Source organism: Aquarana catesbeiana, linkage group LG10 (genome assembly GCF_042186555.1).
Source record: "Aquarana catesbeiana isolate 2022-GZ linkage group LG10, ASM4218655v1, whole genome shotgun sequence".
Classification (NCBI taxonomy): Eukaryota; Metazoa; Chordata; class Amphibia; order Anura; family Ranidae; genus Aquarana; species Aquarana catesbeiana.
In genome coordinates this window covers 169,356,358-169,379,377 of record NC_133333.1, presented here as the reverse complement: position 1 = coordinate 169,379,377, position 23,020 = coordinate 169,356,358, and the positions used below count along the sequence as shown (strand labels likewise).

The 23,020-nt window shown below is 42.3% G+C and overlaps 1 protein-coding gene and 1 pseudogene across 2 annotated transcripts in view; both read right to left on the bottom strand.

Annotated features, from left to right (window-relative positions):
* Positions 1-23,020, bottom strand: part of PUSL1 (pseudouridine synthase like 1) — a 199,601-nt gene that overhangs the window by 45,676 nt on the left and 130,905 nt on the right. Inside the window, exons 3-5 of one of the 2 annotated variants that reach the window (XM_073602936.1) lie at positions 12,598-12,785; positions 5,650-5,796; positions 1,398-1,571 (exon numbers count right to left, since the gene is read on the bottom strand). In XM_073602936.1, coding sequence (XP_073459037.1) covers positions 1,398-1,571; positions 5,650-5,796; positions 12,598-12,785 — 509 coding nt within the window. The remainder of the gene's footprint in view (positions 1-1,397; positions 1,572-5,649; positions 5,797-12,597; positions 12,786-23,020) is intronic. The other variant, XM_073602938.1, reaches the window with a different exon arrangement.
* On the bottom strand, positions 18,440-18,558 carry LOC141111576 (5S ribosomal RNA; annotated as a pseudogene).

The following is a 23,020-nucleotide window of genomic DNA, read 5'->3' as shown; positions in this document are numbered from 1 at the left end:
GTATGAATACATTGCTTGTGTTCTGTACGATTAAGATAGGAGGACTGGACTTACCTATAAATTTAATATCTTGGAGTACAGTACAGGACATGGGCCACCCTGTTTAACTCTCCTTATTACTCTGCATTGCTTGCTATAAAAACAGAGGACTCATGCAGTGGAGTTGGTTTATAGGGGAGATGCCCTCAAAAGCTTGCTAGTGTCCAATCACCTGAAGGTACGAGCCTATAACCCATGGTGTATGAATAAGTTGTCTGTGTCCTGTACTTTGTCCAAGATATAGAATATACGGGCAAGTCAAAACTCCCGTTAATGCCAAGAGAACTTGGTCATGGGCTTGGAGGTTTTAGGAGTACTTGCAGTGGAAGGAAGGCCCAGGTTTCAGCATGCTCCTTGCATTGGAGAACAAATGAGTGGCTCCTTGGGCTGCTTCTCCCTCTTACTGTCTGAGATCTGCTGTGTCCACCAGACCTGGGTGCTTGATACCCAGCTGCTACGAGTGGCCAGAATATCACGTGATCGCTATGACCAATCATCAATCATTTTTTACATACCATCACCATTTAATGTTACTGATCACCTCCATGCCAGGCATATGATGGCGCTGTACTGCACTGGTGACAGTATATTAAAAAAAAAAAAAAAAAAGGTGCTAAAAAAATATTTTTTGAATTTCTTAGTTCCAAAAAACTGTGACAAAACTTAAAAAAACTTACCATGCCTCTTACGAAATACCTTTGACTGTCTACTTTCCAAAAAGGGGTCATTTTGGCTGCATTTGAACTGTCCTGGTATTTTAAAGCCTCAAGAAATGAGACAGGCCATCAGTACATCAAAACTGATCATTTTTCAAATATATATACCATAGTTTGAAGGCTCTATAACTTTCAGGCAGACAAAATAATATACACCCATTTAAGTTATTTTTCACCAAACAAATGCAGCAGACTACATTTTGGCCTAAATTTACGAAGAAAGATTTGCAAAATGTTCTAACCGCAACTTAGAAAAATATATATTTTTTCAAAATTGTTGGTATTTTTTTGTTTATATAGCAAAAAAATGAAAAAAACCCAGTGGTGATTAAATACCACCAAAAGAAAGATCTATTTGTTTAAAAAAAATTATATGAATTTAATTTGCATAAAGTGTTGCATGGCGGAGCAATTGCCAGTTAAATTTGCACAGTGCTGCAGAGCAAAAAATGCCCTGTTCACTAAGGGGGTAAAACCTTGTGGAAGTCAAGTGGATAAAGCACCTATACCCATACAGCAACCTCCACCTATTGTTACTGTGGAATACTATACTGTCCACATTACAGTTGCTTTTTGTAGTTCTGTACTTGATGATTCAATGAAGGTCACTGTTTGGACATAAGAACCAATAAGTTGCCTCACCTGTTCTGGCTGTCAATTGGAAGGAGGCTTGAAGAAGGAGTAAAATCTGCCTGTTCTAATGTCTTGATAGGTGATTTGAAAGGAGTCTCAGAGTTTATGGATCTGAAGGCACTGAAATCATGAGTTCCAAGCAGAATCTGAGCAGCTTCATGAATCTTCTCTAAGTCAAAGCTACTATGGAAAAAAGTGACACTGATAAAGAATATGAACTAATGTGACTGAGAAAAGGTCCACCTATTAGCATTTATAAAATCAGTCACGTTCCATACTATAATCTAACCAAAATGTTACAGATGTCAAAGAGCCCCTTTACTGCAGAACTGAACTTGAAAAAACATATGAGCAGTAGAGCTGCACGATTCTGGCTGAAATGAGAATCACAAATTTTTTTGCTTAGAATAAAGATCACGATTCTCGCTGTGTAACATCTTCTTTCACATTATACAAAAAAAAATTGGGCTAACTTTACTTTTTAGTTTATTTTTTTTATTAATTAAAGTGTATTTAAAAAAAAAAAAGCGTTTAAAAAAAACGCTGAGCAAATACGGTGTGACATAAAATATTGCAACAACCACCATTTTATTCTCTAGGGTCTCTGCTAAAAAAAAAATATATATCATGTTTGGGTTCTCCAAGTAATTTTCTAGCAGAAAATAATGATTTGTACTTGTAAGCAACAAATGTCAGAAAGGGTTTGGTCTTTAAATGGTTAAACTTCCCTCATCTACATCTGGAGTTCTTTCCTTTGATAAAGAACAAAAAGATACTTTGTTTCTACTTATTTGCATGTTGAATTAAAACTTGGCAGGCTGCCTGGATTTTTTTTCCCCAGCTGTGAGAACTTTCTGCACTTGTTAGAAAGATGGTGACATGCTGTTTTGAAGATCAGTAATGGAAAAAGATCACAATTTCGATTCTTAACGATTAATCGTGCAGCTCTAATGAGCAGGTAGTATTTCGGCACTCTACATGTTTCGCAGCTATAGCTGCTTCGAATAGGAATTTATTAAACATCTAGAATGGAGCAGAACATACATAATAACATACACATAAATATCTACAAACTGACAAATAAATCATTATGTAGACAGATGTAAAAATACCAGTGCAATCTCAAAGATGGCCTGTAGAGGGCTAAGCAAAGTCCAGAGAACAGCCACCTAGATAGAGGGACCAATCACAGGGGCCAAATTCTCCCCCGGAGCGGACGTGAAAGCCAATAGTTACTGGAGGGCACATTAGGGTTTATGCTCTGGCTAACTATGCCGGTGATCTACAGAGTAGAATAAAATAATAATAAAAACATAAGGCCATGTTAGATATTATATTATTATGCAAAGCACTATTACCTACCCTTAAAACAAAGAAGATAAAAATTCCCAAGATAGCCACTTATAAAGGGTATTTTGCCATATGGTCTAAAAGACCCCAAAATGCTTTTTAAGAAGGGTATTTTCCCATAAGGTCTAAAAGACCCCAAAATGCTATTTAAGAAGGGTATTTTCCCATATGGTCCCAAAATGGTTATGGTTAAAATGAAGCTAAATGTCCTCTGCACATGCACAGTTGAGAGAGCGGCCTGGTGATGTCACCGGCTTTTGCCAGGATGTGGGAGTGCTGGGCTAAAGACATTTAAGAAAGCCAATCATTTGCCTCTCATATTGCCAGAGAAGACGTTAGTAAGGAGACATCTTAACGATGATGTTCATTGGATGCTGTGAGCTTTTCATTGGACTTTTTAGCATCTATGCTCTTCTTAGGAAATACTTATGACATCAGACCTTGATATGGCTGCATGTTATTGTAAAGCCTTCTGTTTAAAGCATATGTAAACCCTCACCTTGTAAAACAACCCATCCAATTTAAAATTGGAAATTAACGGCAAAACATTATAAATACTTTTTTTTCCCCGTTTTATAAGTGATCACATATCTTCTAAGCTCCTTATGTAGCTGAGAACAGAGAGCTGGGGTATAAGAGACAGGTGGGGGGGGGGGGGGGGGCTGTAAGCAGAAATCTGATCATTGGAGGGACTGACTGCATTCCCAGCATAGCTGGAGAACTGACCACAGTGTGCTCTCCTGTCTAGTGTATACATACTCTTTAATTTCTTTAGACTATACCAGGGCAGGACACTTAGCTTCATTATAACCATAACCATTTTGGGGTCTTTTAGGCCATGTAGGAAAATACCCTTCTATTTGGTTGACTTTATGAAATGATCATCTCCACTTAAGTGGCGTGTGACGCCTCTGATACCGGTCTCCCAACCGCGCATGCGCAGAGGACATTTGGCTTAATTCTACTCAGTTTGGGGTCTTTTAGGCCCTGTGGGAAAATACCCTTCTTAAGTGGCTATCTTGGGAATTTTTACCTTATTTGTTTTCAGGGTAGGTATCCCCTCTTTGGTTATGGTGCTGTGCCTTAATACATTTTTATTATTCTTTTATACTACTCTGTAGATCCCTGGGATAGTTAGCCATAGCATCATAGCATCAAGTGCCCTCCTGTAACTATTGACTCCCATGTCTGCCCTGGGTAAGAATTTGGCCCTTGTGATCAGACCCCCTTATCTAGGTGCCTGTTCTCTGGACTTTGCTAAGCCTCGGCAGGCCACCCTCAAGATTGTACTTGTATTTTTACATGTTTCTACATAATGATTTGTTAGTACGTAGCAATTTAAGTGTGTATTGTAATTTATGTTCTGCTGAAATCTAGATGTTTAATAAGCTCCTGTTACTCCTAAAGAAGCAAGTATAGCCGTGAAACATATATAGGGCACGCTGCAGATATGTTCCCTTACATTTCTTGAATGAAGGTTCTTCTCTTATCATGAAACGCATGTCATTGGGAACTATGGAGCGTCTTAAATGGAGCTTTAAAGGGATGTCTGTAGCAACAATGAAGCAACCATATGTAGCACTGATGTCTGCCACAATGTGCAAATGTTGAAGCCCTGGAGTTACATTTTGATATGATAAGCAAAAAAGGGATCCGACAGTAACAGAAAATGCCCCAGGAAATACACTCCCAATGACCTTGTATGGTGCCATCTGGCTACAGAAGACTAAGCAGAACTTGTGAAACTGGGATACCTTTCTGATATAGCATAGTTGCAGTGTTTGTAACTAGTGGAGGGAGCTCAGTGACTGGTTTCATTGGTGCATGGGATTCATCTACAAGAGTAATGGTAATATGCACAAAGCCTATGTGTTGGATAGAGTGGAGAGGGATTAGAACACCTGCCAGGTTTTTATTACTGTCTGTGCCCCTGTTAGGGAAATTAACCCTCTCTACTTGTCCTGTTTACTGTGATCACCAAAAATGAAAGAGTAAGAAAATCCAAAATTTTGGGCTGTCACCAGAACAGTAATAGAGGGGATATCTTCCAATGGGGACACTTAATTCTGGTAACAACCATGAATTTTCTCACATTGGGGGAATTTCCTCTCACTTCCAGTTTTAAACATGGGACAGGAAGTGAAGGGATCTCTCTCCAATGGGACAAAGACAGCGAAAAAAAAAAACTGGCAGGGGTCATAACCTTTCCTTACTACTATCCAAAATGAGGGGTGTTGTGCTTGCACAAGGGTTAACTGCTTGTTTGTAATAGGGGAGAGTAAAGGCATTTTACTTACTACCCAATCCTCGGCTCCCCCTCTACATCTAAATGAGTAGTCAATCTAGCAGGGAGAATTTTTAATTTTCCTGGAGTTCAGCAAAAAAACAAAAAAAAATCTATCCTGCGGCATCATGTAGAGGAAGCTACATACTTATCTCTCCGACAAGGTAAATCTTCTTTTTCTTCCACAGTTACTGACGTTGCTGCTATGCGACATGTCTACATGTCTAATAGCGTGTCCCCCACTGGGCACTGTGGTACGTCTTGCCAGCCGCTACATCACTACAATGCACAGCAGTGACGTAGCAGTCGGTGAAAGAAACCACAGTGCCCAGCACTGAACATGCTATCAGAAACACACACCAGGAGTGTCAGGTGGCAACATCACCAGAAACTGTGGAAGAATATAAAGATTAGGCTCACTGCTTGCAGGACAGCAAGTATGCAGCTTCTTTTTTCAAAGGATTTTACAGGCTGAACTTTTGTACACAAGTGACAGTGTTGCTTTAAATAACAAGCAATCAAATTTCAATAGGCTACAGACATATGGAAAAGGATTTTTCGGATTCTATGGGTTACCTGTGTTCATTGTCTTTCAGGACCATACTGATAATCTATTGCTGGTCTTACCTCTCACTTGCAGCCCAGCACATATTCCTCTCGAACACTGGTAAGTTTTGGTGCCCATATCCGGTGACTAGACGGTACACATACGTGCGGGATAGTGCATTATACCGTGCATGGAAGTCATTACTTACTCGGATGGCCTTCAGAACACTGAGTGCAAAAAAACATACAAAATAGGAAACTTGTTAAAAAATATGTAAAACAACAGATGACAAATTGATAGGCCCATGTATAAATAGTCACTCCACCCAAAAATTTTATTTCTGGTAGATACAACGTGTGGAATGCAGGGTGGATAAAAATCTATGATTTTTTTTTTAAAAACTAAATAAAAAAAAAATCTGTTTTTTTTTATTTGAATCAAATTTTTTTTTATTTAAATCTTTTTTTTTTTATTTGTATCAAATTTATTTGAATAAAATGCTTTTGGAGTAAAAATCTAATCTAAAGATAGTTTTCTGTTTAACATACATTAATAATTTAGTTTATTCAGCATGAAATGGAGCTTACTTATGTAGCATGAGGCTGTATATTCTGCAATATTTACATTTTTGGTAAACTCATTCAATGAATCCAAGCTCTGCAAGCTGAGATAACATGCACTGCATTGAGGCATTCACACAATTTCACAGTAACCGTGAGCTAAAACAAAGTTCAGGAATATTCCTTTATCCCGTTGTTTTGAAAATCTATGTACACTTCAAACTGTATGAATAAATCAGTTCTGATATCGCTGTTTTACTAACCTGACAGCTTATTATTCTAAATAGGAAACATTAATTTGTTTGCAAATATTAAAGATTCTAACTACCAGCAAGAATAAGTCCTTACATTTAAAGAGCACCTTTCATTTCACATCCATTACGGCTGCGCCTGTTAGCGGGCATCCACTCACCTGCTGCCGCATCACCAACTGTCCCAATAAAGTGAATGGGACTGTCAGTGAGTCAACAGCAGGTCAGAGAAAGAGCCGCTACGGGACAGAGATGACAGTTGCTCTTTAAAGCGAGTTGATCTAAATTGAGCCTTTTTACTAGTGATTTAAATCATGATTTAAATCAAATCCACCCTGGTTGAATGTACTATATATTTCCAATATCACAAGAGTACTCCAACAGATACAGCTCTATGACTGCCCAGCTGAACAGATTTGTTCCCACTGGATGTACTTTTTTCAATTTTATAGAATGTAACAAAAAAAAAAAAAAAAACTGGACTACCCAGCTTTAGGCCAAGAGGAGGAATTGAATAGAGAGAACTGGGAAGAGAAGAGGACATGGTGCAGGAATCCATGTGATTTAGTCTGTGATTCAGTCTTAAACTGAAATAATGCCCCGTACACACGAAAGGAAATTCGGCCAGCAAAAGACCGAAGAGAGCTTTTGGTCGGAAAATGCGACCGTGTGTATGCTCCATCAGACTTTTGCTGGCGGAATTCCAAAAAAAGTTCCGATCGGAAATTCCAATCGTCTGTACCAATGCCGACGCTCAAAATTCCTACGCATGCTCGGAAACAATTCGAGGCATGCACGGAAGCATTGAACTTCATTTTCTCGGCTCGTCGTAGTGTTGTACGTCACCGCGTTCTTGACGGTCGAAAGTTCAGTGAACTTTCGTGTGACCGTGTGTATGCAAGCCAAGCTTGAGCGGAATTCCGTTGAAAAAAACATCCAACGTTTTCGCTCGTGTGTACGCGGCATAACACTTTTGAGGGAACTGACTCTGTAAATAGAGCACAAGATAAGTATGCATGTGCAGTGTAAGAGAAGTCATTTCTGGCTGGTAAGAACTGCAAGCATAAGTCTTACACTGGAATAAAATAGCAGCACATAAAAAATAAGTAACAGCATACATTACAGTATTTATTAGTATTAAAGTACAGTGCCTTGAAAAAGTATTCATACCTCTGGAAATGTTCCACATTTTGTCATGTTACAAACAGAATCATAAATGTATATTATTGGGATTTTATGTGATAGACCAACACAAAGTGGCACATAATTGTGAAGTGGAAGGAAAATGATAAACGGTTTTCAAAATCTTTTACAAATAAATATGTGAAAAGTGTGGCGTGCATTTGTATTCAGCCCCCCTGAGTCAATACTTTGTAAAACCATCTTTAGCTGCAATTACAGCTGCAAGTCTTTTTGGGGATGTCTCTACCAGCTTTGCACATCTAGAAAGTGAAATTTTTGCCCATTCTTCTTTGCAAAATAGCTCAAGCTCTGTCAGATTGGATGGAGAGCGTCTGTGAACAGCAATTTTCAAGTCTTGCCTCAGATTCTCAATTGGATTTAGGTCTGGACTTTGACTGGGCCATTCTAACACATGAATATGCTTTGATCTAAACCATTCCATTGTAGCTCTGGCTGTATGTTTGGGGTCGTTGTCCTGCTGGAAGGTGAACCTCCACCCCAGTCTCAAGTCTTTTGCAGACTCTAACAGGTTTTCTTCTAAGATTGCCCTGTTTTTGGCTCCATCCATCTTCCCATCAACTCTGACCAGCTTCCCTGTCACTGCTGAAGAAAAGTATTCCCACAACATGATGCTGCCACCGCCATGTTTCACGGTGGGGATGGTGTGTTAAGGGTGATGTTCAGTGTTAGTTATCCGCCACATATAGCATTTTGCTTTTAGGCCAGACAGTTCAATTTTGGTCTCATCTGAGCAGAGCACCTTCTTCCACATGTTTGCTGTGTCCCCCGCATGGCTTCTAATAAACTGCAAATGGAACTTATGGCTTTCTTTCAACAATGGCTTCCTGCCACTCTTCCATAAAGGCCAGATTTGTAGAGTGCACGACTAATAGTTGTCCTGTGAACAGATTCTCCCACCTGAGCTGTGGATCTCTGCAGCTCCTCCAGAGTTACCATGGGCCTCTTGGCTGCGTCTCTGATTAATGTCAGTCAGTTTAGGTGGACGGCCATGTCTTGGTAGGTTTGCAGTTGTGCCATACTCTTTTCATTTTCAGATGATGGATTGAACAGTGCTCCCTGAGATGTTCAAAGCTTGAGATACTTTTTTTATAGCCTAACCCTGCTTTACACTTCTCCACAACTTTATCCCTGACCTATCTGATGTGTTCCCTGGGCTTCATGATGCTGTTTGTCCGCTAAGGTTCTCTAACAAACCTCTGAGGGCTTCACAGAACCACTGTATTTATACAGACAATAAATTACAGGCAAGTGGACTCTATTTACTAAGTAGTGGACTTCTGAAGGCAATTGGTCCCACTAAATTTTAGTTAGGGGTATCAGAGTAAAGGGGGCTGAATAAAAATGCACACCACACTTTTTATATTTATTTGTAAAAAATGCTGTAAAACATTTATCGTTTTCCGTCCACTTCACAATTATGTGCCACTTTGTGTTGGTCTATCACATAAAATACATTTACTTTTTTTAGATGTAACATGACAAAATGAGAAAATGTCAAGGGGTATGAATACTTTTTCAAGGCACTGTAGATGTAAACAGAAACAACCAGGTGATAGGGATAGATGACTGCTATCCATAAACAGAAATGCCCAAAGACCTTCTAGGTCTCTCTCTTTACATCAGAGTCGGCAGAGCCCCCCCCCCCCCCAAAATCAGATCCTCCATCGCTCCTCCCTTATACCAGTGTCCCTTCCCTTACATCAGAGTCCCCCTTTACAAAAGAATCCTAAGTATTCCCTCTTATATCAGGGTTTGCCATGTCCACCCTTACATCAGAGTCCACAGAGTCCCCTTCTAATTCAGAACCCTCAGAGTTCACCCCCCCCTCACATCAGGGTCACCCTTACATCAGTGTCCCCTCGTACATCGGAGTCCACCGTTACATTTGAGATCCCAGAGACTTACCTTATATCTGTTGCTCCGTACATTAGAGTCACCCTTCAGGGAAACCATTTACATCAGAGTCCTCAGCTTCCCCTATACATCAGAGTCAACAGAATCCCCACTTACAACAGAGTCCCCAGCATTTGCCCTTTACGAATATCTGAAGGGAGATGTAGTTGGGTCATAGAAAATAATCTATATCTCTAAACAGTATGACATCTATGGAGGACAGTATACATATTTACAGGGATAATATGTCTGTTGCCGGCTCTTTAACCCAATGTGCGTTATAAAGGTTTAATGGCTTGATCTAAGTTTCTTGCAGTGTGAAGCAGTCTAGACTTCCCAATACAGGGTGTCCAACTGGCACATGTGGCAAACCAGCTCTCACTCCTCTTCAAGGTAAGAGCTGAACTCCCAGTACTATAGTTATAATTAGTTACTATGGGAACAAGCCTTTGTGTATGAGGGATGCATTGTGGACAGGAATGTAGAGACTTCTGTGTTCACAAGCCAGGAATCATTGCCGCTCCATCTCATCTGTTAGCAACAATAAACATGCGCTGCGTTACCCACTTATCTCTTTACTGGATTTTCTCCACTGCCACAGGCATCTGCAATAGATTTTAGAGCAGTGCGCTTTACTGACCTCAGAACAAGCTTCTACCCGTATAATTAAAGAGGAAAAAAAACAAGTAATCTGAAACACTTGACTTTCAGTCCCTTAATTATCTCACAAATGTACTGGATTACAGGCCAACGTCATGTCTCAAATAGTTTATGTGTACCGGCATCTCTTTACATTTTGCTGGACTCTACAGAGAGATGCAGGTTTTTTTTTTTCTAACAAGGAATGGTTTTATGTTATTTTGGAAAGACTAGACACCTTGGCGGTGTATTTACAGCTATTAATGGCCATGGGGAGATTTCATCTACATCCTTGACATGACCAGGATAGCTGCCATTCATTTTTTAGGTGAGGGTCATTAGCTTTAAGTTGAGCTCCAACCAAAAGGGCAGGTTCCGCTTTAAGGCCTCCTCTCCCACTCCAGTTTGCAAAATTGAGCTTTTGGAGTGGGGGGGGGGGGGGGTACCCGTTTTTGACAAGTACCCGCTCCAACTGCCTAGGTCAGTGGTCTCTAAACTGTGGCCAGGTGGCCGGATGCAGCCCTTTGCTTGCCTTTAACCGGCCCTTGGAACTATTCTTCCCACTCATATGAGACGCTATTCTGCCAATTGACACCAAAAATGGGGCACCATTTTGCTCACTGACACCAACAATGGGATACTGTCCCTCCTAATGATGCCAACGATGGGGCGCTATTCCTCCTCCTAATACCAAATGTAGCGCTGCCAGGAAAATTTCCACACCTGCTGGACACAGTCCGCCCCCCCCTAAAGTCTTTGGGCAATAAACCGGCCCTTTGTTTAGAAAGTTTGGAGACCCCTGGCCTAGGTGATTGGAAGCAAAAGTTCACCTCCCCCCACTGCCTGCAGTCTTCGGGGACATGCGACAGGTCCCAGAAGACTGTGGGACCATTCACAATGTGCAGAGTGGCTCGTGCATGCACAGTGATGGCGGCCCAGGGGACAGATGACAGGAGGTAAAAACGGTTGGGGTGAGCCCATCGCTAGAGTGTGGGAAAAGCGAGCAGCTGTTTATTAAAAGTCAGCAGCTACATTTTTTGTAGCTGCTGACTTTTAATTTCTACACAGGAGACTGGAGCTCCTTTTCAAGTAGAATTCATACATTGTTACGTCTTCATGCTGCTGATCTCCTGCAGCATTTTTGAAGCCACTCCTTGGCATCTTTTAGGGAAGATTTCCTGACAATAACAATGATGTCTGCGCAATGTGTGTTGAAAAAGCCACTTGTAGTTTTCATTGAAGGTCCATATGACGGGGTGACAATGATGAGACAGGGAGACGGGGCTATAAAAAGGCCATCTGAGCAACGATCACCAGGTATTATTTTAAAGACTGAAAATGACTTTTGAAATTACACTAACATGTTAAAGCTTATATGAATATAGTGATTTTTTTTACAGTATAAAGTAAAACAAATTCAAAGGAAAATACATCTATTAAAAGAGAAACTGAACAGTAAGGCTTAATTCACATATGTCCGGGAACGATATCAGGGCGATTTATCAAAGGAGTCTGGTGCAGTTTCGTTCACTGGTTCAGGTGCGAATTTCTTAAGTGTATGACACTTGAAATCACACCTGAAACAGACCTAAAATTGTACAGGACTCTTAAAAAACAGACTGTCGCCATCCCGAACATATGTGAATCCGCTCCATAGAAAGCTGGTTCGGTTCACATGGCATGTAATTCGGATGCGGTTCAAAACGCATCCAATTCGCATATATGTGAACCAAGTCTTAAAGTACAATCTCCACATTTACATGTCACCCACTTAGAAATGTACATAGAGAATTCACAGAGGCTGGTACTTTTGCTTGCCGAAAAGCCAAACAGCATTCCTAACCATGCTGGGAACAGGCAGAAAAGTCTTATCTACTGGTGATCACTGAAAGTCCTGAAGACCAGGAGGGTGTAAACCCTACACACCTCCCAAACAGAAAATTGTTTTAGGGTAAAGTTCAGTCTTAAAGCGGTGTTCCAGTCGTTTTAGTTTATTAAAAGTCACAGCTGGGTGCGCACTGCACATGTCACGCGGTATTTTCTCAGTGGCCGGGCAATCTTCTGGGACCTGTGACACGTCCCAGAAGATTGCAGGGAGGGAGGGGGAGAGGAGTCGCATAGGCGGCGAGAGCGGAAGAGGGAGCTGGGTCAAAACTAGGTACCTGCTCCCCCCCCCCCAAAAAAAATGACATGCCAAACAAGGCAAGTAAGGGGGCGAGGAGTGCTTAAAGCTGAAGTTCCGCTTTAAATATGGTAACAGGAATTGTCCACTTTGCGCTGAAAATAGATCCAGTTCTAACATCACTATGTTTTGGACCAAGCCACAACATCCAATCCCCAATACTGTGCTTGAAGACATCGCTAATTACATGTAAAACTACCCATGCAGCTGTAATAAGTGATCTAGTGACATAAGCAAGCTCCCATTTGCAGAGTTTGAATGGTAAATTCTTGTGCTCCTGGCTTGCATGGACTGCCTCACCTTATGCGCTCTGGCTTTAGATGGAAGTTTAAAGCCTGCACCAGAACAGCCTCCGAGAATGGATGTTTTCCTGGTAGTCTCTCTATGTCCACATGAGCAGAATTGCAGAGTGCATGGACCCCAGAGTCTGTACGGCTGGAGATGTAGATTGTGGGGGTGCCAATAGTTTGCAGTTTCTGTAATGCCATCTATAGACAAGAAAAGCATATATTAAAGAACATCAAGCCAATGTAGCTGCTACACAAAGACAAGTAACTGCTTGATTAATTTCAACTGAGGCAGCACAGTGGCAAAAGTGGTTAGCACTTCCACCTAGCAGCACTAGGGTCATTTGTTTGAATCCCAACCATGGCACTACCTGCCTGGAGTTTGCATGTTCTCCCTGTGTCTGCAAGTGTTTCCTCTGGGAACTCCAGTTTCCTCCCACACTCCAAAGACATGCTGGTAGGTTAGTTGGCCCTAGTATGTGTTTGAATGTTAGTTAGGGACCTTCAATTGTAAGCTCCTTAAGAGCAGGGACTGATGTGAATGTACAGTATATATGTGAAGTGCTGTGTAGATTGATGGTGCTTTATAAGTACCTGTAATATTAACTGGGCTAAGGCTAATCACTGTCTTCCTCTTTGGTATTACATTTCCTTTATTAGCATTAAAGTTTATGTGTAGCCCAAACTGTACCCATCTAGGTAAACTCAACCGCTCCATTAATCCTGGTAACCACTGTCACTAGGACAGGACAAAGCTATTGACTAGAGACAGTAATTTGTAATTAATTTGAGAAGATTTCAACAGGAACCATCAGCCTGCAGAATATGAGACATATTCATTACATGTACAGTAAGCTATGTGATCACAACGGTGGAAAAAATAACCTTCAGGCCACAGTTCAAGCCACATGTGAACCCTCACCTTGTAAAACAACCCATTCATTTTAAAATAAAAATGCAAAGAGATTACCGTATATAAACGAGTATAAGTCGACCCAAATATAGGTCGAGGCACCTAATTTTACCACAAAAAACTGGAAAAACTTATTGACTCGAGTATAAGACTAGGGTCGGAAATGCAGCAGCTACCGGTAAATTTTAAAAATAAAAATAGATACCAATAATGTTTTTGAATATTTATTTCAATGAAAAACAGTAAACTAGCTCTGTAAGTGGAAAAGAGGGTCAATAAAAACTACATGGTATCAACAATAACTTTAAAAATACAAAAACCTTAGCTCAATCAGCAACGAAGCTAAAACACAAGAGTTAAAATCCTTCAAAACTGGATTCCTCCTCATCATCTGTATGTCCAAACAGAGCTTCAGTATTAGCTGGTGTGAGGTCATCATCACTGTCACTGATGTCATTCTCAAACAAAGCGCTGTCTTCACTGCCATTCATAGCATTACTAATGCCACATTTCTTGAAGGCGCGTTGCACCATGTCCTCCGGAATCTCTTCCCATGCATCACAAACCCACGTTGCTAGCAATTCTATGTCGGGCTTCATCAGATTTCCACCTTTTGTCAGTCGGGCTTGACCAGATGACATCCATTCATGCCACATCTTTCGTACACGGTCTTTGACAGGTTTATTTAAACACACATATGCAATACAGATGTAAGCCCACCTGGAATAACGGCCAGAGTAACTTGAGAAGATTTTGCCAATTTTTCATCAGATGTGTGGGCTCTGAACATATCCCAAACTAGCAATGATGTTTTTTTCTTTAAGGCTGCTCCTGGTCATCCGTTCCAAATTTCTTCCGGCCATTTTTTGTTCCATCTTCATCCATCCAGCCTTTAATATGTGCGCGCACTGTAATTCGTGGTGGGAATTTGACCTTTTTAGGCAAGGTCTTTCTTTTAAAAATAATGACAGGCCGCAGCTTGGTTCCATTAGCCAAACATGACAGAACGACTGTGAAATATTTTTTTTCATTTCCTATGGTTCTGAGAAAAATAGTTTTGGCTCCCAAACTTGCCGCAGTTCTGTTGCTTGGAAGATCAAAGGTCATAGGTGTTTCATCCATATTTCCAATATCTCCCAGGTCATAGTTATGGATCCTTCTTTGTTTTATGATGAATGAATAGAATTACATCACTTTTTCATCAAGGTCTTTTGGCAACTTTGGCAACTGTGAAATCTTTGTTCTTTGCCGCAAATATAGGCCTATTCATGAAGCGGGTACACCATCCTGCTGACGCAACAACATTTGCAATGCCTGGTGCTTTTAATTTGTCATCATTAGCCATTTGAAGGGCACGTAAGCGAATTCCCATGCGTGTTACCTTTTGACGACACTCCATAACCCATTTATACAATTCAGTCTCTAGAGCCCCATATGAAGTTGTTAAACCACGTTGAGCTTTTTTTTCCTTTGGAATCTTTTCCAAGTCAGCTTTCATTTTCCGCCAGTTCCCTCACTTGTTTTTCACTAACACAAAATTCCCTACTTGCAATACTGTTATTGCTTTCTTCTGCTCTTGACACAACCTTAAGTTTGAAACCAGCTTCGTATGATCTGCGTTTTTGTTTTGGTCCAGGATTACCGGTAGAAGTATTGGGATCCATTTCTAACCGGATAAAAAAAAAAGAAGACTTGTATAGTTTGAGGCCTAATGCAGGCTGATGATATTACAGAATGTGATGACATGACTGTTTGCATAGAGCAGCCTGTGTTAAGGCTCATAATATACATTCTACCAGTGCCCATGAAATGCAGCCTGCCAGTGCCCATTATATACAGCTTGCCAGTGTCCATTATACCGGTATATAGCCTGCCAGTGTCCATTATATACAGCCTTCCAGTGTCCATTATATACTGCCTGCCAGTGCCCATTATATACTGCCTGCCAGTGCCCATTATATACAGCCTGCCAGTGCCCATTATATACAGCCTGCCAGTGCCCATTATATACAGCCTGCCAGTGTCCATTATACCGGTATATAGCCTGCCAGTGCCCATTATATATACGGTAGCCATTGTAAATGTCACACAACCTGGTCCCAATACACACAACCTGGTCCCAATACACTATCAATAATCTGGTCCCAATACACACAACCTGGTCCCAATACACTATCAATAATCTGGTCCCAGATCTGGTATAACATATATGGTACTGGAGTGGAGTACCGTTATTTCACTCACCGCATGTGAGATCTCGCTGTGTCAGATAACCGTGCAGCAGCGGGGGTAGCGATGTCCCGCCTCCTATGACATACGGCACAGTGCTTCCTAGCATTGGAACACTGCCGTCTTGCACAAGAGGAGGCGGGACATCGCTATGTGGCTGGCGATCTAAAACGGCATGGGAGGGAGGGGTAACACAAGGTGGGACATCATTATGCGGCGGTGATCTGACACAGCATTAGGGGAGGGAACCTCGCAGGGGCGCCGGGCCATTCACGAGCGCCACCCAGCAGCACGGCCCCGCCCCCTTTTCTCCTCCATTTTGGGCATTTTTATTCACTGACTCGAGTATAAGTCAAGGTGGCTTTTTTCAGGCCAAAAAATGGGCTGAAAAATTCGACTTATACTCGAGTATATACGATATATATATATATATATACACACACACACACACACACACACACACACACACATACATACATATACACACACACGCACACAGTATCTGACAAAAGTCAGTACACCCCTCACATTTTTGTAAATATTTCCTTATATGTTTTCATGTGACAACATGAAGAAATTACACTTTGCTACAATGTAGTGCATGTACAGCTTGTATAACAGTGTAAATTTGCTGTCCCCTCAAAATAACTCAACACACAGCCATTCATGTCTAAACCGCTGGCAACAAAAGTGAGTACACCCCTAAGTGAAAATGTCCAAATTGCACCCAATTAGCTATTTTCCCTCCCTGGTGACATGCGACAGTGTTACAAGGTCTCAGGTGTGAATGGGGAGCAGGTGTGTTAAATTTGGTGTTATCTCTCTCACACTGGTCACTGGAAGTTCAACGTGGCACCTCATGGCAAAGAACTCTCTGAGGATTTGAAAAAAATAATTGTTGCTCCACATAAAGATGGCCTAGGCTATAGAAATATTGCCAAGACCCTGAAACTGAGCTGCAGCACAGTGGCCAAGACCATACAGCGGTTTAACAGGACAGGTTCCACTCAGAACAGGTCGACCAAAGAAGATGAGTGCACATGCTCAGTGTCATATTCAGAGCTTGTCTTTGGCAAATAGACGTATGAGTGCTGCCAGCATTGCTGCAGAGGTTGAAAGGGTGGGGGGTCAGCCTGTCAGTGCTCAGACCATATACCGCACACTGCATCAAATTGGTTCTCATGGCTGTCGTCCCAGAAGGAAGCCTCTTCTAAAGATGATGCACAAGAAAGCCTGCAAACAGTTTGCTGAAGACAAGCAGACTAAGGGCATAGATTACTGGAACCATGTCCTGTGGTCTGATGAGACCAAGATAAACTTATTTGGTTCAGATGGTGTCAAGCATGTGGGGCGGCAACCAGGTGAGGAGTACAAAAGACAAATGTGTCTTGCCTACAGTCAAGCATGGTGGTGGGAGTGTCATGTCTGGGGCTGCAAGAGTGCTGCCGGCACTGGGGAGCTACAGTTCATTAAGGGAACCATGAATGCCAACATGTACTGTGACATACTGAAGCAGAGCATGATCCCCTCCTTTTGGAGACTGGGCCGCAGGGCAGTATTCCAACATGATAACGACCCCCAACAAAAACCTCCAAGACGACCACTGCCTTTCTAAAGAAGCTGAGGGTAAAGGTGATGGAATGGCCAAGCATGTCTCCAGACCTAAACTCTATTGAGCATCTGTGGGACATCCTCAAACGGAAGGTGGAGGAGCACAAGGCCTCTAATATCCACCGGCACCGTGATGTCATCATGGAGGAGTGGAAGAGGACTCCAGTGGCAATCTGTGAAGCTCTGGTGAACTCCATGCCCAAGAGGATTAAGGCAGTGCTGGAAAATAATGGTGGCCACACAAAATATCGACACTTTGAGCCCAATTTGGACATTTTCACTTAGGGGTGCACTCACTTTTGTTGCCAGAAGTGTAGACATTAATGGCTGTGTGTTGAGTTATTTTGAAGGGACAGCAAATTTACACTGCTATACAAGCTGTACACTCACTACTTTACATTGTAGCAAAGTGTCATTTTTTCAGTGTTGTCACATGAAAAGATATAATAATAGGATTTTTATAACAGCTTACCTGTAAAATCCTTTTCTTTTGAAGTACATCACGGGACACAGAGCCATAGTAATTACTCTGTGGGTTGTAGTCCACCTTCAGGTGCTGGACACTGGCACACCCTAAACAGGAAGTTCTTAACACAAAGTTTTCGATTTCTTTGTTGAACCTGGACACAAACAGATCTATTTCTGGGATCCCCAGACATGACAACTGCTGGCGACTCAAGTAGTCCGCCTGCCAATTTTCTATTCCTAGAATGAAGACTACCGATAGGCAATGTACATTGTTTTCTGCCCAAGATAGGATATGATTCACCTTTCTCTGGGATGCACAACTTCTTGTGCCCCCTATGTGATTAATATAGGCCATTGCTGTGGCATTGTCAGTTTGAATCCTGGCAGGACAATACTGAAAACTGAACGTTCAGACCCTCAGGACCAAGTGCTCTGCCTGAATTTTTAAAATGTTAATGGGCAAAGCCATTTCTGATCTGGGCCACTTCTCTTGGACAGTTGCCTCTTCCAGGACTGTTCCCCAACCTAAACAAAAAAGGTTGGCATATGTTGTTACCACTTTCCAGGTAACTGAAGGATTTTCCCCTTAGTAGATTTTTGGATATTAACCATAAACTGAGGCTCCGGCGCACTCAGCCTACAGCACTTGGTATTTCCAGGTGGTCTCTCATCCGGGTACTAACCAGGCCCGACTCTGCTTAGCCTCCAAGATCAAACGAGATCGGGCGCTATCAGGGTGATGTGGCGGTAGGCTTTGGAGTCGGACACATTGGGAATGTAGATCTTGAACCCTTTGTTCCAAGCCGATAGGATACTGTTTTGCAGCAGTCTCGAATGAAACTGAGCATAAGGAAAGTCCTCGAATGAAGCCACCATCTTTCCCAACAACCTTATGCAAAGTTGAATAGAAGAAATTCATCTTGCTTCGGTCACCTAAATCAGTTCCTTTATGGCGCTGATCTTTGCCTGGGGTAAGAATACCCTTTTCTGGGTGTACCTATGATCGGACCTAAGTATTTTAGCCTTCTTCATGGTTTTAAAGATTTCTCTTAAGTTGAGAATCCGACCTAGATATTCCAGGTAGTTGAATGTGGTGACCATACTTTGGTCTAAGCGGGCTACCGACTGGTCTATCAAGAACAGATCGACTAGGTAAATCATAATCGTTATACCTTGGGCCCTTAATCTGGCTAGAAAAGGGGCCAGAACCTTTGTAAACACTCAAGTTGCAGTAGCTGGACCGGAAAGCAGAGCTACACACTGAAAATGAAGTTTTTCCACCTTGAAAAGTACATATTACCAGTGAGCGTGGGAATAGGCATATGGAGGTATGCATCTTTGATGTCGATTGACGCCAGAAGTTCTCCTCCTTGTAGGATGGAGATAACTGATTTGGATTGACTCCATACGAAAAAAGAGTGGTTATATTCAGGAATTGAATTTAGATTTTTGAGATCCAGAATGTCCATTGTCCATCCAGAATGTCTTCCAAAGAGGTTTGAATCAAACCCCAACCTCGGTTCTTGCATGGGGACCCCCACAATCACTTTTTTCTTTTTCTCTGGATCTTAGAAATGTGGTCTCTCAATGATTAAGCAATTAGTGTCAGCGCAGGCTGAGACACTCAATCTGTCAGAAAAAAAAGTGGGTTTTTTTGTTTTTTTTAAAATAGGAATTGCACCTTTTTATCCGTTGGATCCCCAAGCATTTGAGCATTGTCTGTCGGACAAGTCAAACTTATTCACAGAGGAGATAGCACCGTTAATTGCTGGTATACCCTACTTAGCGAATTTCCTCCACCATAGGATAAAGTGTGAAAACTTTTTAGGAGGGAAAATAATGCTTATCTGGGTGATCCTCTCAGATACAAAAAAGCTTTTCCAGCAATGAACTGACAGGAAAAGGCATGCAAAGCTTGAGGAGGCTTTAGCGAACCCAAACACTTAGTTAAGGGTACATAAATGTGGAGCGATCATTCAGCAAGAAATTGCACCATCTATCTTAAGATTGAAACAGCTGATTCTCCCGCATTTGACACTTCAGAAGAGGAGTCATCAGCCTCACCATGGTCCCCTGAAGGAATTTGTCTTCTCCTGCCCCTAGTTCCTCAGTCTGAGGGTCCTGGGTAATGGAAGAGTACCTGTCGCATTTTGACCAACACTGGGATGTGATTAAAGTCTATAAACTTTTTTTTTTTTTTAATTATCATAAAATAAACAGGAGCTGCAGTGGTAAAAACAATTGCAGACATTTCATGGCCCTGATACTCACTCTGACCAGCCACCCCCTCTCGGGAGAATGCCATTTGTAGAGATGAATAGGTTTTCCAGAGCTTGAGGGAGACCCTTTTAGCTTTTTTGGGGGGTGTTTCAACCCCCCCTTCTGACCATAGCCCGATGCACAAAGCAGAGGTACTACCAGAAGAAATCGCATCCACTGCTTGAGCAATAGTCCAGCTAATGTTGCTGTTATTAAATGCTCACCCTGATGCAAATAGTAAATGTGTCAAATAGGAAATGCCTGTATCACCAAAACCTCTTTCATGCTCTTCTTTGCTCTTATGTCTCTCCGACAAATTTGCAGCCAGCATAAATGGAGTTTTCTTCTTTTTTTTAAAAAACACACTCCAGCGTTGTAGGACGCCAATGCCGTGCTAAGCCCCACCCCCACTGTCACATTGCGCCCCCCCCCCCCCTTCTTAAAAAAAAAAAAAAAAAAAAAAAGTTTTCCCGCCAAAGCACGGGCCTCCGATCCGACAGGATCAGCTAAGTGAGGGAGGGATGGCGTGGAGGAGACCTGAAAGCTGCCACCAAGTAGGGGCGGTGAAAGAAAACGGCATTGCCGATCATTTTTACTTCTCCCTTATACTCAGCCTCTTGAAGAGGGGAAGAGTTCAGCTCAGGTGGGGGTGTCTGGAGGAAGAAAACCCCCCCAAACTTACCAGAGGTTTACCTGCTAGCCAGAGGAAAAAAGTCTTCTGCTTCTGTGACACAGCGTGACTCTGAGCAAAGCATGAGAAGGTACGTGCGCCATACAGCCCCCAGTGGTGACACTTAGGCATGACAACATTTACTTTAAAGGAGACATTTCATAAGAAAATTTAAATATTTCTCAGAAGAACTCCACTTACCTTTCCCACCGCAGGGTTTTCTGTGGTAAAACCAACAGACCCAATCTTCACCCTTCACGGTGGGTTCCGTTAACAAACCTTCAAGAACCGGGGACCGTCGGGGAACCCACAATCCTGGACCTGTAAAAAGCACCCCACCAGTAAAACTTTATGGCCTTAATACCAAAAGTACTGGATCCCGGGATCCAGCTCTCTAAAAAGAGAAGCGTTACAGGCAAAACCTTGTTTCGTCGGATACAAGGCCCGGGTACCATTCAATTCGGCCTAAAAGACACTTTGAATGGATCCGGCTGCATAGCTAGCCCCAGCAAGGATTGCTCCAGTGGAGCTCAGCACAGCACATCTTTACTCATGACCAACACCTTAGACACTGGCGAAAAAACTGAGATACTCCCGGTATGGGAGCGGTTATATAGGGAGGCAACTTCCTGTTTAGGGTGTGCCAGTGTCCAGCACCTGAAGGTGGACTATAACCCACACAGTAATTACAATGCCTCTGTGTCCCGTGATGTACGATTAAAGAAAAAATATTTACAAAAATGTGAGGGGTGTACTCATTTTTGTGTGATACTGTATGTATATATATATATATATATATATAATTTTATGTGAGAACCAGCAGGTAAACATAGAGCTTTAAAGGACACCGCCACTCGCTTTTCTCCTTTTTAAGGGCTTTTTCTTGCCTTTTTTAAAAAAGAAAGTTAAAAAAAACACAAAATAACAGGGTTCCCTCGCAGAGGTTTTCAGCATTTCACTCTTGCTCCAAAACAAACGGTCACTCGCAGGGCTCAGAATTTCAAGTCCTCAGCTACTCGCCAGGCCTCAAGGGTTACTCGCCACCAGTTGCCCCACGCAACCCCTACCATTCCCCGCCCCTAATCCCACCCTCATAAATTATCTCATGAAACGACACTTAAATGTTTTATGCAGAAGTTATAAAAATATTAACAACTTTATCCATGCCCACCAATGCAGCCTACCTGTGTCCACCAATGCAGCCTGTGGCCACCATGCAGCCTACCTGTGGAGAAGAAGAGAGGGGAGCCGCCGGCTGGATGATCAGAGGAGGGAACATCACAGCTTTATATTTCAATAGCTGTATGTTCCCCCGCTGCGTGCCGTCACATAAGCCCCTCCCCTTGTCCGGGGAACTTTGATACACGTCACCCGTTCTAGGATTGGACGGGTGAGCTGTCTATCAAAGTCCCAGAAAAAGAGGAGGGGCTGTATGTGATGGCGTATGGCGGGGGAACATACAGCTATTGAAATGAAAGCTGTGATGTTCCCTGCTCTGATCATCCAGCTGGCGGCTCCCTTCTCTTCCCCTCTGTGATCGGCGGTGCTCGCCCCTCCCTTCCCTCCTAGGCAGCCCTTGTCCCCAGCCCTCAAAATCCACTCACAAAATGCGAGCGGGTGAGTGGAATTTTTGATGACTGACTCAGCCTTTCTGGCTTGCACTTGCAGTACACCTGCTCTTGCCTTACCCTTTAGTCACCAGTTACTTTTGGGAATCGGTGCAGTGTCGTTGCCGGCAATAGGTTCCGATTTGGCATGCGATTTGACATGTCAAATTGGCTCAATGTGGACACTGGTTTAAAGACATGCACACACCTGACCAATTAGTGTGTTGGCTATTCTGAATACCTGGACCCAGGATTGGAGATTTCCCCACCTGGATCACTTTGAAATCTCCAGGCTCCAGGTCCCCAAATATATTGAATGAAACAGAAATAGTTACCACCGCTCCGGACAGACCAAACTGAAATTCCTCATCCTCCAGGAAGAAGGGAGAGAGCCCCAGGTGCTGGCAATTGCTTGTACAAATGTAGTTGAATGAGAGGATCTGGACAGCCGCACACCGGAATAAACAGATTAAATTCTTCTTTATTTGCAAAACAGGATCATAGGGTACTTTATACAAAGTGCTTACTTTGTATAAGTGTGAAACGCGTCAGCTGTTGAGCTGTACCACTCCAGTGATGTCTCATGTACCCTATGATCCTGTTTTACAAATAAAGAAGAATTTAATCTGTTTATCCCAGTGTGTGGCTGTCCAGATCCTCTCATTCAACTCCAGGTCCC